Source organism: Gasterosteus aculeatus, chromosome 3 (genome assembly GCF_964276395.1).
Source record: "Gasterosteus aculeatus chromosome 3, fGasAcu3.hap1.1, whole genome shotgun sequence".
Taxonomy (NCBI): Eukaryota; Metazoa; Chordata; class Actinopteri; order Perciformes; family Gasterosteidae; genus Gasterosteus; species Gasterosteus aculeatus.
This window is the reverse complement of record NC_135690.1, coordinates 12,090,991-12,108,909: the sequence shown is the minus strand read 5'-3', so window position 1 is coordinate 12,108,909 and position 17,919 is coordinate 12,090,991. Positions and strand designations below refer to the sequence as shown.

The 17,919-nt window shown below is 44.1% G+C and overlaps 3 protein-coding genes across 3 annotated transcripts in view; 2 read left to right on the top strand and 1 right to left on the bottom strand.

The window, feature by feature from the left end:
* The first annotated feature begins 1,526 nt into the window (after positions 1 to 1,526).
* LOC120816042 (cathepsin Z) lies at positions 1,527 to 4,854 on the top strand. The gene is made up of 6 exons (XM_040171289.2): positions 1,527 to 1,724; positions 2,748 to 2,911; positions 3,037 to 3,216; positions 3,741 to 3,891; positions 4,475 to 4,640; positions 4,724 to 4,854. The coding sequence occupies exons 1-6, from the start codon at positions 1,594 to 1,596 to the stop codon at positions 4,841 to 4,843; spliced, it is 912 nt and encodes a 303-aa protein (XP_040027223.1). The 5' UTR covers positions 1,527 to 1,593; the 3' UTR covers positions 4,844 to 4,854.
* A 2,134-nt stretch (positions 4,855 to 6,988) lies between these two features.
* Positions 6,989 to 13,674, top strand: mppe1 (metallophosphoesterase 1). Its single transcript, XM_040171287.2, has 9 exons — positions 6,989 to 7,621; positions 7,743 to 7,851; positions 9,124 to 9,227; positions 9,883 to 9,963; positions 10,556 to 10,664; positions 10,920 to 11,000; positions 11,616 to 11,738; positions 11,867 to 12,007; positions 12,701 to 13,674. Exons 1-9 carry the CDS (start codon positions 7,371 to 7,373, stop codon positions 12,884 to 12,886), a joined length of 1,185 nt encoding a protein of 394 aa, XP_040027221.2. The 5' UTR covers positions 6,989 to 7,370; the 3' UTR covers positions 12,887 to 13,674.
* Positions 13,675 to 14,991: 1,317 nt separating this feature from the next.
* Positions 14,992 to 17,919, bottom strand: part of LOC120816039 (uncharacterized) — a 48,684-nt gene continuing 45,756 nt past the window's right edge. Inside the window, exon 22 of the mRNA XM_040171285.2 lies at positions 14,992 to 17,447. Coding sequence (XP_040027219.2) covers positions 17,301 to 17,447 — 147 coding nt within the window. The 3' untranslated portion in view covers positions 14,992 to 17,300. The remainder of the gene's footprint in view (positions 17,448 to 17,919) is intronic.

Genomic DNA, 17,919 nt, shown 5'->3' with positions numbered 1-17,919 from the left:
CAAGCAACAAGTGACTTGAGGAGGAACGTACAGTGTTTTATTGGTCACATTAGTATTTTCACCCCAGAATTACAGCTTTTTACTGTTTTTCTAACTTTTCATAGGGGCCGGGGTCAGGTTTGTTTAGTTACGCTTTCAGAAGCTTTAAATTCAGACTGATAAATGATTTGAGGTTAGTGACTCTTCTGGGAATGCATAACCTCCCTGTACTCACTGTGACAGGTCTTGATTTTCTGATGTTCAAAGTCATTTTTCAGAGTTTGCACTGTGATGAAGTGCTATTCATGTTTACCGTCTTTACCTCTGTCTCGCTCGACGACTCGTACCGCAACCAATGAATTCTTTCTCTATCTTTCTGTGATTATTTAACCCCTGAATATTTTTTTAGTGTCCAAAAACGATTTATTTTTGTTAGTTGTACAGAAATGCATGCAGAAATGTTTACATTTTCTTCTTAAAAACAGGACATACGCTAACAATAAAGATTGTAATGAATGAAAAGCCATAGAGTCACTTTACGTTTTACCATTCGCCTTCACACACGTTCAAGCTTTTATGGAGCAAACAGGAAGCAGCTAATTCATTGTCAAAGCAAGGGAACCATAACATAAACACATGAACCTCATTTCCTCTTGCAGCTGAACAGCTTTTACGGGAGCTGCTCAGCAACGTCCCAACGTGAGGACGGATCGCACAACAAATAACTGGGGATTTATCTCGTGCTTCAGCTGAGCGTTCATTAGGTGCCTAATGTACATCTAATCCGATTCAAGTTTGATCATTAAGAGCACAAACACTGCTGCTTCCTCCTCTCGAAAAGAAGCAGGCAGAGATTGAAGTTGAGCTTCAACCTGCGATAGGCTAACCTTGTTAGGAGCTTAAAATGATCTTAAAAACCCAACCAATTAGCAGGCGCTGCATTAGGTTTAATGTGATTGTAGCTGGGAACTAAGTACTTTGTCAAAAGGTTTCCTGCTGATCCTGCATCGCTCCAGCACCTGTTTTTATTCAGACAACATTTATTTATTGATCAGCGTGGTGAAAAACACAGAGGGGTCAGCAGATACAGGCTAACTTATTTATCTTTGAGGGAGAAAATCTCATACAAAACAACAACACTAATTTTAACGTTTTCATATACTTTCTTTTTTTTAACCACTCAAGTTTTGTTTAATTTACTAAGTGCATATATATCGTTAATATAAGCCACTGTACCGGAGAACAATTTTGATGGACCCTAAATTATTTTCAGCTAATTCACATATGAATTCCACAATCATTTAGAGAGAAGCTCCTTTGCCTTTCTTTCAATCATTTTCTCTTCCCAGGCTGCAAACTAAACCCCCCTTTTCTACTTTAAACAAACAAACAAACAAATAGGTTTGAATAATAAAGTACCCAAACAAAATGAATAATAAAGTACCCATCACATAAATGATGTATTATCATAAGACCCCAGTTACCCCTTCACTCCCCTGCAGCGACGTCGGACACGTGTTATTTACGTGTGACGCGGTGTTGACCACAGGGAGCCGACAGGGGGCGCAGCGCGCGCGCGTCACTGTGGACCAGAGGAACGGGAGGAGATCCAACATGGCGCCTCTCACAACAAACGCACCGCTGCTGTTCTGCTTCGCTTCACTTTCGTTGCCCATCGGCTCCTGTCGACTTCTAACCGAACCGTGTTATAAACTCGTTAATGACGACCGACCGGACTCCGTCAAGTAAGAGCAGAAAAGTGTACATTTTATTTTCGCGAGCTTGCATAATGTTAAAGTAACGTTAATGTGTTTAGTCATTTAACATATTCGGCTGTGATGTAATGTTAACGCGTATGTTTACGTTGTCAAGGGCTTTAACCTCTACTATATTTATTCCCATGTTATGCTACTTTTAATTCTTTATTATTAATAATGTTAAATTATTAATACATTTTTCTATTCTATATGTTATTAATGTATTTATTTTTTCTTTATTTTGATGACGTTATTTGGAGGTTAATGTTTCCGCTCCAAGAGATCAATTTAAGGATGACAAACTAGCAATTAGAATACTGAAATAAAAAGTGTGTGTGTGTGTGTGTGTGTGTGTGTGTGTGTGTGTGTGTGTGTGTTTTAACACATGACCAGCTCCTTGACAAAGAACTCGATGCTTCTTTACAAATTACCAGATTAAGGCACAGACCTGGAATTACCTTAAGCACAAAAAACAAATTAAAAGTTCCTCTAAACAAAACGCCCACTGGCCAACCGAGTCATTTAAGACACAGAACAGATCTAGATAACAAAATAATAATACAAGTGGTGAGTGGCTTCACCGTCAAAGAAGATGACATCCTTAATTCTAGTTCAGTGACCCCGAAGCACGTTGACGCTTGCAGGGCTCAGAGCTGTTTGCTCAAGACCAAACAAACAGGTTCCGATTTACTTTCACCAACGGTACGTTTCATAAACAAGTGCTGCAACAAATACAAGGATAAAACCAAAGCCCGCAGAGCCCAGGTTCAGCGGCCCCACCCAACGAGTCACTCGGCCAGCCGGCCTCAAACCCTCGTCCCTGCAGGATGTTTGTGATTCCACCAGAACCATAAGACCCAGAAAAAAAGGGGGGATCGCTGCTGGCCGTTCGGCTGTGACTCCCTCCGAGACAGTGGGAGGGGGATACGACGTGACTTTTCTACTTCTTTGTGAAATCCCAGTTACGAGATCTTATAACACACACGAGCCTCGTCCTTCTACGTTTTGCAGGAGTCGGCCCCGCCCACACGAGAAGGCCGACGCGACGGACCTCCCCCCGTCGTGGGACTGGAGGAACATCGACGGGAAGAATTATGTTAGCGTCACGCGGAACCAGCACATCCCCCAGTACTGCGGGTCCTGCTGGGCCATGGGAGCCACCAGTGCACTAGCTGGTAACCACGTGGCGGGCGAAGGAGGAGGGAGGAAGCGGGATGGGGATGGCGGGATAGACAGAAGCTCTGGGCTGATGTGTTTGCCATTTTAATGTTTTTCTCGCTTCTTCTTTTCGCCGTGATAGACCGCATCAACATCAAGCGCGGGGGAACGTGGCCGTCGGCCTACCTGTCCGTGCAGAACGTGATAGACTGCGGGGGGGCGGGCTCTTGTTACGGAGGAGATCACCTGAGAGTCTACGCCTACGCACACCAGAGAGGAATCCCCGATGAAACCTGCAACAACTACCAAGCCAAAAATCAAAGTACAAAAACATGCCATTTCCAACTTCCCTCTAACCGTTCTGTCCGTCGGTGATTCTTCAACATGACAGTGTGCCCCTGTGCTCAAGGCGAGCGCCGGAAATAAGTAGTTCTCATACAGCCCCGAGCTCAACCCCCGTCCAACACCTTCGATAAAGTGGAACACCCGCTGTGAGCCGGGCCTCATCACCAGACATCAGTGGGTGACCTCACCAACGCTGCCCGGGATCAGTTCCCTTCATCCAGGTTCCACACTTTGGTGCAAAGTCTTCCAGAAGAAGTGAAGTTGCTGTTATATATATATATAGCAGCAGATTGACCTCCTTTATATTGTCATGAGACACTCGAATGGCTAAATGGTAAATGGACTTTGCACCATCAGGACTGACGTTCACACACACACACACATCGGTGTGTAGTGTCATGCAGATCACATGGACTGCAGGATTAAAGAAATGTATCTTCATGGATATTGTGTGGGATTGCAGAGCGAGCGTGACGTTGTAGTTGATGTTGTTTGTTTCAGAGTGTGAGCAGTTCAACCAGTGTGGCACCTGCTCCTTCTTTGAGTCGTGCGCCGTCGTGAAGAACTACACCGTGTGGAAAGTGGGCGACTACGGGAAAGTTTCTGGGAGAGACAAGATGAAAGCGGAGATTTACGCCAACGGGCCCGTCAGGTAGAGGAAGTCCCCCCCCCCACCCCCCCCCCGGTCATTTTCTAATCCGCTTCTTCATTGAAGGGCCGTTTTTATTAGTAGGTACATATTTTTTATCATTTAAATCTTTGTAGGAGTTTCCTTTTATTTCATTTACCTGCATGCGTCTGGAAGTACAGTGATTGACATGAATTGATTCTATCAAACTTTGACACACATTTTTCACCATGTATCTACTTTTTTAAACACAACTTTACAAATTGATATCATCCAACAATTTAATTATATTTCCTTATCCTCTCAATTTATAGCTCAATAGTCTTCATTAGTTGTTACTTTACTATGACTATTTACTATTTAACAAAGTTCTGGCTTTGATAGCCTTTACTACTTGAGATCATTGCACTTTGCTGTAATACCTGTAGATTGGGTTTTAAAACATTTTTGTCCGTTGTCAGTTCGCTGATAATATTCCAAGATGAAGAAAAAGCAAAGAAAAAGCTATTTCTATTACTTATCGCCACGAGTCAGTGATAACAATAATGTGAAAAGAACAGAAAGAGGAGATTGAAGGATTTCAGAAACCCTGCATTCTCTCTCTCAGTTGTGCCCTGATGGCCACCGAGGGCCTGGAGGAATACAGCGGAGGGATCTTCTCAGAGTTTCACCCGCTGTCTTTGCCCAATCACATCGTCTCTGTGGCTGGTTGGGGAGTGGCGGAGGACGAGACCGAGTACTGGATCGTGAGGAACTCCTGGGGAGAGTTTTGGGTTGGTCTCTCTCTCTCTGCACCCCACACTGCCTGTACAATCCCTAAATAAAACTTTTGTTTTTAATTTTGTTTTGTTTGCAGGGAGAACACGGCTGGGCAAGAATAGTGACCTCCGCCTATAAAGCAGGAAAAGGAAATTGGTTCAACCTGGGTATTGAGAAAAACTGTGCCTATGGAGATCCGCTTGTCGCATTAAAATAGTTGAAACACAACAGCTTTGTCACGGCTCGTTTTTTCTTTTTCTTTTTACACATTGAAACTAATTTTGATAACGAAGGGATTGTGTTGGGGAACACATTCATTTTTTTTTTCTATTTGTGTTCCGCCAAACTATTTCTTGGACATGAGCTGTGACTTTGTGGAGTCACTGCTGGTTGCCAGGTAGTCAAATTAAAAGCAAATTAGAGGCAACATGCTAAATAGAGAACTTAAAATGACCTAGTTGCTTTTTTTTTTGGCCTAGTTGCTAACAACATATCATTTATTACGCGCTGCAAAGCCAGAAAGTAGAACCTGAATAGCTGACTTGCTTCTCCTGAATTCAATTTTAGGCTCAAAATATAGGAGGAAAATAAAAACACCGTGTGCAAAAACTGCTGGTTCTTCACGATCCCTTTTATAATGAGGGTCTGGTAGCTGAACGTCCAGAGGTAACATGAATCCACAGCGGTTTGGACACAGTGTCAAAGAGGCTGGAAATAGTGTCCCACAAACGCACTTTACTATTCGCCTTACTCAAAGCTTCATATAGAAACATTTCTCTGGCCTCTCACAGCAATCCTTTCAGTTACTAATGTTTACTGAATACCAACCTAAGAACAGACATCGGCCTCAAAGTGTGAATGTTTAACCCCACCCAGCAACTTGTCAGAATGTTGACTCAGGAAGTGATCTCATTGTCCTCCATGGTAGATAAAACTGACTTGGAGTTAAACGTGGGATTCAGTTATTTTTCTTGCTTTTTTCAAAGAAGAGCGACTCCAAATTAGGAATGTGAGTGTGGTTTGTTGGTTTTAGTGCGTTCTCCTTAATGCCGCTCTGTTAATCAGTTACAGGGGTTAAACCAAAGCTGCACATTTGGAACTCTTCATGTCCTCTGAGGCTGTGAGTGGCGAGTGGAGCAAAGGCCGGCCGAACATCTGGAGGGGTGCAGAGCTTTGGGTCTCCACCCTTCTTTTTGGGGGGTTTTTAGGCGAGGAGGGAAAAAAAAGGATCATTCATGATCACAAACAGATCTCAAGTGTGAAAAGCGAGATGCCTCTCTCTGTAATTATGCTGTCAGGCGTCCGTTTCCTCTCTGAGCTGCTGTTGCATCGCTCTACTTTTAACTCCTTCAGCTTCCTAATTCTGCACGAGTCAAATCTTGCAGGGTGAAGACAAGATGTGAGTTAAGGGGCCCACCTAAGCAGAGGATAGAAGGAACGTGCATAACCCGTGAATGCAAACCAACTGGTTTGGCGATGAGCTGAATGCTGTTATTAGAACAGTTTCATTGTGGGAGTTTCCTGTGAGACTCCAACTCCTCTGTGGTTGTAGTTTCATGGCTGCACACACACACACACACAAGCAGTCTTCTGCTGATGGGATTCCTACTCTTAATCACTTAATCTCATTTGGCCCATTGGTATTGGCTCCTTTCCGTCTTTTGTTATTTGTGTGGTTGGAAGTCACATGTATCACTGATCAGATATATCAGTGTTTACAGAATTGACTTGCTATAACTTTTAATTTAAGTTTTTTTTTTGTTAGTCTTTATCTTGTCTTGCATTCCTCCACCTCGCATCAAACGCACAGTCAAGTTAGCAGGTGTTAACCAAAAAACATACCGGAAATTGAACCTTTAAAAAAATTATTTAGTTTTTCATTTTTTTCATTTTTAAGTGCTGTTCCGTGAGATTGACAAATAATGTTAAGAGAGTGTAACATAAAATGTTATGTTAGGACACAATATTAGTGATTGCACATTAATAGCTAAATGACTGCCATTCTTTATAATTAGTGGAATTACCTTTGAACCTTAAAGTATAATTTGATGCTTTTCTTTTTGTGTTTTAGGGAATATTTTGAATGCAGAACTTCTACTTAAATACCAGCCACTGGTCACAACTAATGCTATTTTACAGCTGTTATTCTTTTAGTACTGTTCGCATGCTCTATATGTTACAGTTGTCTGTAGTTTTCACAAATGGTGAAAGAAATAAAAACGCTTGCTCTTAAAAGTCATCAACCACCATCTTATATCTGAAAAAGCCAATAAATAAACCTGATCATCATTGCATCGTTTTTATTTTTGCGTTTTATTTTGAAAAATGACCCCCGGAGTAAGTATCTCTAGCTTGACTGTTCAGACCTGAAAGGAGCGATTTGGTTGCGCATCAGCGGCAGTCTGCCGCTCCTCTCTCTCTCTCTCTCTCTCTCTCTCTCTCTCTCTCTCTCTCTCTCTCTCTCTCTCTCTCTCTAAAAGCAGAGGGGTTTTCTTTATATAGAGAATTTTTTATATAGAGACTTATATAGAGACTTTTTATCTCATATGCTGATTCCTCGGGACTCGACGAGGAGCCTTTTTTTTTTAATTGCATCGCCAGCAGCCTCGGGGCAACTTGCCCTGAGCATCCCGCGGCTGGAGACCTGAGCAGTGGGGTCTGGAGGAGGGGAAGATGCCCGATGGAGCGCTCCATCGCCGCCAGTGCGCCACTTCAGGGCATCCCGAGCGCCGGATAACGACGAGATGCCGAGGTTCAGCGTCAGGTGGACGGCGGCGGTGGTGCTGATCGCCCTGGTCGTGGGCGCTTTCTTTTTCTGCGAGTACCTGATCTACTTCCCGACCATCCTCAAGTGCGCCTGGCCGAAGACCGGCCATGCGCGGGGGGGAGAGGGCATCGACGGCCGGCCCGCGGACTCGGCGGTCCGCGCCATGGTGCTGTCGGACACCCACCTCCTCGGAGCCGTCGGGGGACACTGGTTCGACAAGCTGAGGAGGTAATGTCTTTTTATTCTTTCTTTTTTTATAGCCGTACATGTGTGTGTGTGTGTGTTGCCGGATCCGCGGGACTGTAAACAAAAACAACGAAATGACGCTTGCTTGTCGCCAAACGCACAGGGAATGGCAGATGGAGAGGGCTTTCCAGACCGCTCTATGGCTGCTCAAGCCCGAAATAGTGTTCATTCTCGGGGACATCTTCGACGAAGGCAAGTGGAGCTCGCCGAAGGTAACGTAGCGCTTCTCTTGCGTTGTCTGCAAATCCCACAGTGCTTTTGATGACGATGATGACGATGATGATGGTAGTGATGATGATGATGATGGTGATGATGGAGCTGTTGGTGGAGGAGCAGTTTGTGGATGCAGAGCAGAGGCCCGGTGCTCTCTGGGCAAACATCAGCAGCATCAGCAGCAGCATGTTGTACCATCCAGGCACCGGAGGATGCAGGTTTTACAAGTAAAAAAACACCAACAGCAGCGACCTGCATCCTCACGGCCCACCATGGCACAACGTCCTGCTTTAGGAAAGACAACATCCCCTGGGAAATCTCACACATCTGTTACTGGATCGTGTGTGATCCGTTAAGTCGGAGTGAAGAGAGATGAGGCGCTGAGTAAAGCACAGAGGAAAGCCTCATTAAAACAGGACATATCATTTGGTGGCTGTTACATCTCCAGTAATCGTATTGTGTTCCCAACGTCCGATTTGGATTTGTTGGGGCATGTTTTGTGAGGGGAAGTGAAAGTTTGCTTTGTCTTTTTGTGTGTTGGAGGGGAGGGTGCATGCAAGAAAACTTAATAATAAGAGAAAAGAAAGGGCAGGGGGGACCATCTTCACGTTTTAGAACCACAGCTCACCCCAAATCAAATATGTACAATTTGTATGTACAAAAGCTCTATAGCTTTTTATTAGTCTGGATTTTCTTAGTGTACGTTTTGCAGACACTGACGTTTCTGCCTTCTCTTCGATATAATGGGACTAAAATACATTTTAAAACCTCACCAGCAATGTATCTTTTCAGAGAGCAAAGTCTGAAGAGTCAAGATAATTCACAGATCCTTTTGTGTACAAGAAGTTGTACATTAAACAATTCCCTTTTGGAGAGTTCAACAGAAATAACCTTACAAAGAGGGCTTCGCTAATTTAAAATGATACTAACCATAAAAAGGTCAATCTTCTCCGCATAACCCAGAGATGTTCTGCATCACTTAATTGACAGTAGCATCAGGGAGTCACTCAGAGACACATCAGTAGGAGAAACATCACGTAAACCCACAGCACGGATGTAATTAAAGGTCCCCAGTGTGCGACTTCGGCCCCTGGAGGTGCAGAATTGAATCCGGAGTCTGAATCGAAGCCACCCATGGGAGGGGGGGGGGGGGGGGGGGGCTGCTGGGTGACCCGCGGAGATCCCATTAACTCTTATGAGCTTCCCGGGGGAGGGCGGTGTTATTAAAGGCCCGTGCTGTGAACCGTGTGCTCGTCTTGTTCTCTCTGCAGCACTGGGAGGACGACGTGCGGCGCTTCCACAGGATGTTCAGACACTCCCCCGACACCGAACTGGTTGTACTGGTCGGCAACCATGACATCGGCTTCCATTACGAGTAAGAACAGGTTTTACAGCATTATTGTTTGTGCTGTCAACCTTTGGTCTTCCTCATTAGGCTCAGGTTTCCTCTGACAAGACTGCACTTTGAGTTCGGATAAAAGCAGGACTTTGGCTTCTCCATTTTAAGTTTGTATTTTTCAGTTACAGACATATCCGATAACGTTATTATGCCTAAAGAAGACTATTGGCTGCCAAAGAACTACTGGGGGGCCCCAGAGCAGAGCCAGCAAATGATAAGAGCTGATGAACTAGACGAAAAGGAATCATCTTTACAAAACAGTGCCTTAAAATAATGTCTTACTTTGTGTTCATATTCGAGCCTGCACGTCTGCATTGCAGAAATGTTGTGTTCAACATGTCCACCCCCTCCAGCACAAACCCTACTTCACACCAGACGTGTCGTTCTTAAGACCTCAGGGGACCAAATCATCCCCCAGTTTATTGTCTGACGCCTCTGTGATTCATTAACGTGGGATCAGCAGCTTTGATGGAACGCCGGCAGCAGGAGGTGAAACGACTCGGGCTCTTATGTAACGCCGTGCGACAGACAGACAGACAGACAGACAGACAGACGGGCAGACAGGCAGACTGAGCAGCGTGTTGGTTGTCTCTATTTCCATGTGGTGAGCGCGCTGTCCGTCTCCCCGCAGGATGGACTGGTTCAAGCTGCAGCGCTTCGAGAAGGTCTTCAACGCTTCCTCCACCAGGATCGTCACCAAGAAGGGAGTCAAGTGAGTGGCGGTCGGGTGTGAAAGACGATGACCCCGCAGGAATGTGACTGAGCAGACTGGAAGGTCATGGGTTTGATCCCCTCCACCCCACCCCCACCCCTCCTCCGTCAGTCTCTGACAAAAAAAAAGTGCTTTCCAATAAGACAACAGAGAGTTGACTGTTCCTGGGATCTTGGATGTCTGCTAACAGGAACAAATGGCACTTTTCATTCCTGTTTTCACACAGTGTGCCGATGAACTAACTGCAAAAATCCATCAAGTCACTTTAGTTTGTTAATGCACGTTCCTTCTCATGTTAAACCAGAAGAAGTATATTAAACTAGTTTCAATGATTGCATTTCCAGCGAAGATTCCGTCATTTATTTAAGGCTCAAACATTTTAGTATTTTAGCATTTTAATTTAAATATAGTTTGACGACATAGACAAAACCTTCTTAGATTTTTCTTGTGCGATTCCCATAACAGGCGAGAATGTCGTACATGTACATATTCTACACGTGCCTGTTCACGTTCTGTCTGCTGCTGCCTCAACAATCAAGTCAAATCATGACATTCTGAGCGTTGCGTGTGTTTTTTCCCCCGCTCTCCTCAGCTTTCTGCTGGTGAACAGCGTGGCCCTCCACGGCGACGGGTGCCCCATCTGCCAGTCGGTGGAGAAGGAGCTGATCAAACTCTCCAGGGACCTCAACTGTTCTCTTCAGGTGGGAGAAATATTTCTGGCCGGCGCACTTTTCAAGCTGTCGGGCACCTGGAACACACTCTGCTGCTCATGTGGTGTGAAAGACTCAAAGTCAATAACACCTCTATTCAAAGCTCAGGCATGTCTGGAGCCGGTGTTTTTTTCTGAGCATTGATGGAAGGCATTGAAAGTGTGTGGGGAGGGGGGGGGGGCGATTAAGTAGTGAAGGAGATGTTGGAGGACGTGATGGAGTAAGACAGTCTGGTCTCTTCTGCAGAGCTCCCAGTCGGGCGGCGGGGTGACGGACAGCTGTGAGGCCACGCGCGTCTACCCTCCCTCCCCCCCCATCATGCTACAGGTAGACCGCTGTGCACATTTTTCTCCCTCCATGTCTGCACAAATAGAGCAGAGACCAACCTGCTCTGTATTTGAAGACATTTGCCATTATTTTCTGACAATTAGACATTTATTTTAGATGAATGCTGTCAATGATGAGCCCTTGGTCAAAATACACATCGTTTTGCGAAGATCCAAACGTTTCTTTTGAAGATAACAAACATGAATTGAGGATAAATGTGCAAAACATAACTTAATTTTGACTTAATTTGATTCACAGCTACAAGCATTAACACATCAATCAGTATAGCACAATTATACTGTTGTTCAAATTACTATAATTGTCCAAAATACAAAAATGTGGGGTTGTCATGGTGCAGGGGTTAGAGAAGGTGTGCTGTGAAGCACAAGGTTGGTGGTTTGATTCCAAGCTGCCCCATGTTTCATGTCAAAGTGTCCCTGAGCAAGACACATTTAAGAAGCTCAAACCAGAAAACAAGTCAGCAACAAAGATATATTAATATTAATTTCTTGCTGATAAATAAAAACAAACTATTTGTCACGCATAATTTTCATTCAACTCTTTTATTTTCATTGTTGTTGTTGTTGTTTTTTAAACCTCCTCCCTGTCCTGCAGCACTACCCTCTGTTCAGAGTGAGCGACGCCAGCTGCACGGGCCTGGACGCCGCGCCGCCGGAAGAGCGACACCTGCTGTTCAGAGAGAAGTACGACGTGTTGTCTAAGGAGGCCTCGCAGAGGGTGAGCACATGTCAAGAACATTTCTCTACCCTGGATGATGAAGACGACGACGATGATGATGATGAAACGGGTGATGTAAGAGAGCAGCAACCGACCTCTGAGGGTAAATGTGGGGTTTCTCCCCTCAGCTGCTGCAGTGGTTTAAGCCCCGCCTCATCCTGAGTGGACACACCCACAGCGGATGCGAGGTTCTCCATGACAACAAGTACCCTGAGATCAGCGTGCCGTCCTTCAGCTGGAGGAACAGGAACAACCCGAGCTTCATCCTGGTGAGTAAAGTCCACATTTGTGTAGAGAAACAACTACATTTCTTTAATGATTTTTTAGGAGCTATAATTAATATTTTCATAGTGTGTGTAGTTTTTGGCTTGCACCACTAATACTATCTAGCTTCTTCATTCCAGTACTTTCAGGCCTTATCTTTTGAGTGGTTGACCACATTGAAGTGATTCTATCAAATTGATTGTCATCAAATATTTATTTTTAGTTTAATTGTCTTTTTTAAGCTAACACTTAAATCACAGGATCTTCGCATCCCTCATGTCAGTCTCCTTAATGTTCTTTTTTTTAACTGCAAAACATGCTTTAAAAAAACGACAGCCATACAGCCAAACGGTTCCCGGAGCACTCTAGACATATTGTAATAAAAAATACCTACAATGAATAAAGATAATGGGACATAACATCTCCAGAACTGCTACAAATGGAACTAGTGGTGTGATTTATTTTTAAAATATATTCTTGTGAACACAAAATACAAAATCTAGTATACAGCCCGAGATTTTGAAAAGTCGTATTAAATTGTGTAATGGTGAAGAAACAAAAGAAAATGAGGGATTGTATTTCAACTGAGTGAAATTAACAAGCAAATGTGCAGACTATTGGTGGCCCTCTGGAGCCCTAAGAAGCCACCTCAGCCAAAGGATCCCCCTGAAACACACTGATCGACTCCCTCCTCTCAGGCGTCGGTGTCACCCGGCGGCTTCGCTCTGTCCAAATGTTTCCTGCCGGAGGAGAGCACGGTGATCGGCGTGTACTGCTCGGCCGGGGCCTGCATGCTGCTGCTCTTCCTGGCCCACTGTCTGTGGATGAAAGGCCTGCTGCAGTGTCTCAGCCTGTGCCTGCTGGGGAAGCACAAGTCCATGTGAACCACGGTCACCCAGAGTGCACCAGGGCAGGCCCTGCGAGAGGACGGAGGCGCGCTGGACCTCGTTGCAATGCAAGACGGGAGGATTTGGGAGACTTTGGGAGACTTTTTCTCACTTCAGCACAAAGTTTTGTGACACCCTGGGTTCGTTCTTCCAACGTTTTTACGGTACAGTGAAGGAGCGCGTGTTTTAATAATACGATATGATAATGTGGTTATAGCCTCCGGGGACAAGACAGATGTTGAGCCTACTTGTTGTTACAAATCATCAGCCGTGTTTTATCTTCCTTTGGAGCGGCAGACGGATGCGGCTCACAAAAACAAAGCTTTTCAGGCACACAGACACACATCAAGACAATTCAGCACATATTTAAACTGTGATCTGATGAAAACCCGCCGTTCCTCTCACCTCCCTTTGTTTCTGTTGTTGATGTCTGATGTTTTTATGATGCATATGTGAATATATTTATTGATCACTTTCCGTGCCAAATGTTTGTCAGGGTCAGTTGTTGAAACGTTTCTAATGAACTGTAAATAATAAATAAGAATCTAAAGCTCTGCTTTTCAAAGAGTTTTGGCTCCAGCTAGAGAAGGATGATCAATCATCAGCAGCCATGTCACGCAATGGATGATTATAAAATATCACGTAATGTTCTCTACACTGTCCTCTTTTCAAATCCAGAAATTTGGCATCAGAGACGTAAACGACTGTAAAATAAATGTGATTGAAACACAAATGAGCGTTTTTTTGCAAACACAAAATCATGTCAAATAAAAAGTTGTAAAATATATTGGGTACATCTTCCTGAAACGGTTCACATTTGCTTCCATTTGTTTACATTGTATTTAGTCCTGGACAGCACGAAGCCGTGTACTGCAGGATTTCATCTGTCGATTATCGGGGATTTCTCACTATAATATCTACGTGCGTTGGAGGTCACATTTTGCAATGCTGCGAGTCGATGAGCAGCAGTGTTTGATCCTAAATGTGACCTCAATGAGTAGGATTCTTTTCTTTTTCCTCCACAATTTAGAAAATACGGGTCACAATTTCTGGTTGAGCAGTTGTCCAAAATAAACACTTATTCTTCGTATTTACATACTAAATTTAAAGAGACAGCTGAACATCACCCTGAGAAGCCTGACTTTTAAAATTGTCATCCAATAGTCTCATATCAATCATGATTGAACTAACTGAATAATCGTCTCAGGTCTATTTAAGAATAATGCCTAGTTTTTAATTCATTTAGAGAAAATATATTTTTTTGATGAACCTACATTACCCAATTCTAACCTCCGTTTCAACAACAGGTTTAATCTTACATCAATAGGACAAGGGAACATTTTTTACAATCAGTATCAGGAGGGAAGTATTGAAATGCACAACCTTACTTTTTTCAGTTTAATCCCTAGTTATTTAAAAATCTGACCACATTCAGTAGAAAACGCCGAGCAGCACTGGTAATCTCAATAACTGAGCGTTTATTGGACGTCTCCTCTTTGCTTGATTGACTTCTCCCTGACTCCCCCGTTTACACCGTCATCATACAGTGGACATACAGCGGAGATCGGCTCCCTTTTAACCCGTGATGACGTCCAATCAGAGAGAAACTCAAAACGCCCGTGAGTGGCCCGTAGATTCAAACACCCCAATCGTACTAATCGTGCTTTATCAGGATTTTGTCGAAAGGCCTTTTTTCACGACACTTGTCAGAGCGGGAAAGGTTCAGGCAAAAAGTAATACAATGAAAGCTGGTTTGATTGTGTTTCAGGGTCCAGGTATTGTTCATGCTGGCTCACTGTCACTGCTCGGAGGGAATGAAATGGATCCAGCTTTAATGTTATTAGTAGAAACCTGTGCTTTCCCTCCTCGAACACGTCTAAATGTCAAAAAGTGAAAGTGTTTATACCAAAACAATTCTGCTGAAACAGGGTAAGAAGGCAAACCGTACCCACTCCCCCCCACATAGTACACACACACACACACACACACACTACATTCTACGTTATGTGCGACCCCTCACATCAACGCCACTGACGCATCCACAGAAACATAAAGAACGCAGTGTAAACAAATCGGGACACCAAGATGGAAATAAAGCAAAGTCCTCTAATGTGCCTCTTTATTTAAAGAAAATAAAAATGTCATTTAATCATCCTCCCAGGCCAAACAAGGTTTTTGCACCTCCAGTCAGTTCACTCTCTTTTGGGGATAGACGTGTACTGTAGCAGAAGAAAAGGCTGATGCTGTTTGTACAAGGAGAAGAGCTTGTCTTGTTGGGTGCTGCTCACACATTCATAGTGCCTGTGCCATCGGGTATGGCTCCAAAGGACCAAAGAATTACTAATATTGCACGCTCTCATTTATTCATCTCCATTCTAAACATGCTTTCCTATGTGTGTATGTATACATATTTACCGTATACATACATAGGTATGTACACCTAGGCACACACATAATTAAACATGTATAATTGTACATATATATTTATATAGACCTATAAATTTACATGTACATACATTTATAAAACTTTACACACAACGCACACTCGCACTCGCCCTCTCACACACACACACACACACAAAATGCGTCTGTGACTCTATGTTTGTTTTATGTACACATGCGCACAGGCACGCACATCAGTACAGATCTCAGACACACTTCATATCGAAAAAACGTTGGTTCCTATTAAAACAACACCAGGTTGCAATTTGGACACTTTCAATGGATTTCCAATGTTTGTTTAAAGCTGTGAAATTCAAAAGAAATAAAAAGGAGGAAAAAGAAAACCGGAAAAAAAAAGAGAAACAAAAAAGGCATGGCGCTGCAACATCTGGTCTTCACTGCAGGTAAGTGGTTAATTTGCATAATGTATACAGGTTTTTAGGATTTTTTTCCCTATTTTTTATTTTTTACTAAACAGCATTTCCTTTTTTTATAAACCAGAAAAAACTAAACTCTACAGAGAAAGTCCCCCACCCGCAGTCTTCCGCTGCTGATAGAGATTGACATCAAGCTGTACAGCGCAGTCGAAAACATACTTACATCTGAGCTCATTTACAGGTACAGCCATAATCAAGGCACAAAGATCTACAAGTAGATTTGTTTTTCTTTCAATTAAGTTGTACAAAATAATATTACATTTTACAGTCTGTACAGGATAATTCAACCTTGCACAGTGTACAAGTTAACAAAAAATAAAATAAAATAAGAACAATACATTTTTCTCTCCCGTCCCCTACCACCCTCCCCTCCCATCAGTATTTCTAAGCTAAAAGGATGGTTTGTGTGGTAAAAAGGAGGCTGGTCCGAGTCCGTGGAGGCAGCAGGGCTAAGGTGCAGAGAGCTCAGAGAGCTCTAACCCTTCTCCTTCATTTAAATCCTTCTTCGTGTCGTCGTATTTCCTCCCCACTCCCACTTTAATCTTTCGCTCCGCATGTCTCTCGGCTGCTCGATGCGCCCTGCAGCTCGGCAAGCTAACATCGTGACAGGGCAATAAATATTGTGATGCTACATTGTGTGTATGCTTCCTCTGGAGAAAAAAAAAAACCCAACAACAACCCCCCACTCCCCCCCCCAAAAAAAGTTATTAAGGAACCTGATGCAAAGTGCATTTATCTCTTCATCCACTCGGTTCCCCTCCGTCCGCTCCCGTTGCTCCCCGGTGTCGTCCAGTCGTCTCCCACGCGGAGAGAAGAAGCCGGCCCGGAGGGGATGACGGGGGGGGTAAAAAAAGGGTCGGAGGGTGGGTGGGGTGGGGGTCAAAGGTCATGGTGGCGATGCCAGCTTTAACCAGCAGGAGACACACAAAAATAAACACACACACACACACACTCGCTCACATGGCATTCCTCCTTCTCTTCATCTCCCACACACACTCGCACACGTTGCCTCTACACTGAGGTCCTGTAGGTGTGTTTTTTTGTATCCACACCCACCAGTCCAGGTCCAATGACAAAGCCAAAAGAAAAAAGGAGGACACAAAAAAAGGAGGTAGCCCAAGGCTTAGTGGAATGACAAAAAAAAATATCAAGGCATTCAAAAGGGAAGGATTAAAACAATAAGGAAACAAGAATCGGCACGCAACAACTTTGCTCCCCGACCTTCGTCTCACGGTCGGTGAAATGGGGATGAATCGTTCTCAGAGAGAGAGAGGGAGGGAAAAAAAAAAAAATAGTACAAAATGCTAAGAAGTTAAGAAGAAGAGGATTTGACACACTTCAGTAGTACTTCATAGTCCTCGACAGGAGGGGTGGTAAGGGGGTTGTTGAGGGTTTTCTCTGGTGTGGGCGGGGGAGGGTCGGGAGGAGGGGTGAGGAGGAAGGATGAGGGAGGAGGAAGAGAAGGAAGGGAGTTCGTCGAGGATGCAGAATGACGGAGAAAAACACAGAAGGCTAACGGAGGCGGTCTCCCATCACAAGAGTTCGTACTGCCTCAGGTGCATTCTCTGGATGATGTCCCGGCAGTCGTTAAACACCCGCCGAATGTTCTCTGTGTCCACGGCGCAGGTGAAGTGGGGGTAGCAGTAATGTCTGCCGTCGCCACTCGCAGTGCTGATCCGCTGAGGAGAAGAGACAGGCGCCCGAGCGTTTAGGGCGATGAAATATACGTTGAACCTTTAACAAGTCCCTCTATCTACAGTTGAGCTGCTCTGTTGTCGTTCCTGACCGTTGGAATTAGAAAACTTCCCCCTTAGTTTTAAAAAGGTGAAATAACAGCACTTCCTGTCCCTGCAACTTCTCGAAGTTGTCATTCATAACATTCAAGGTTGTCTGTGAAACAGAAACTAACTATCTGCATACCATCGGTGCGGCTTCACTTTCAATATTGTAGTTTTCCAACTTGTGCTTGAATTATCTGGTGATATGGGCCTGAGATAGAAGTCACATACCGTGGCCTCACAGGACCAATTGGTACCTAATAACAAGATACACATTCAGATTCATTCACCTTTTTATAATATGTTTTTGAAAATTAGAATCAACAGTTGGCGGAAGAAGATATGTTACGTGTGCGTGTGTGAGGCTGTGGAC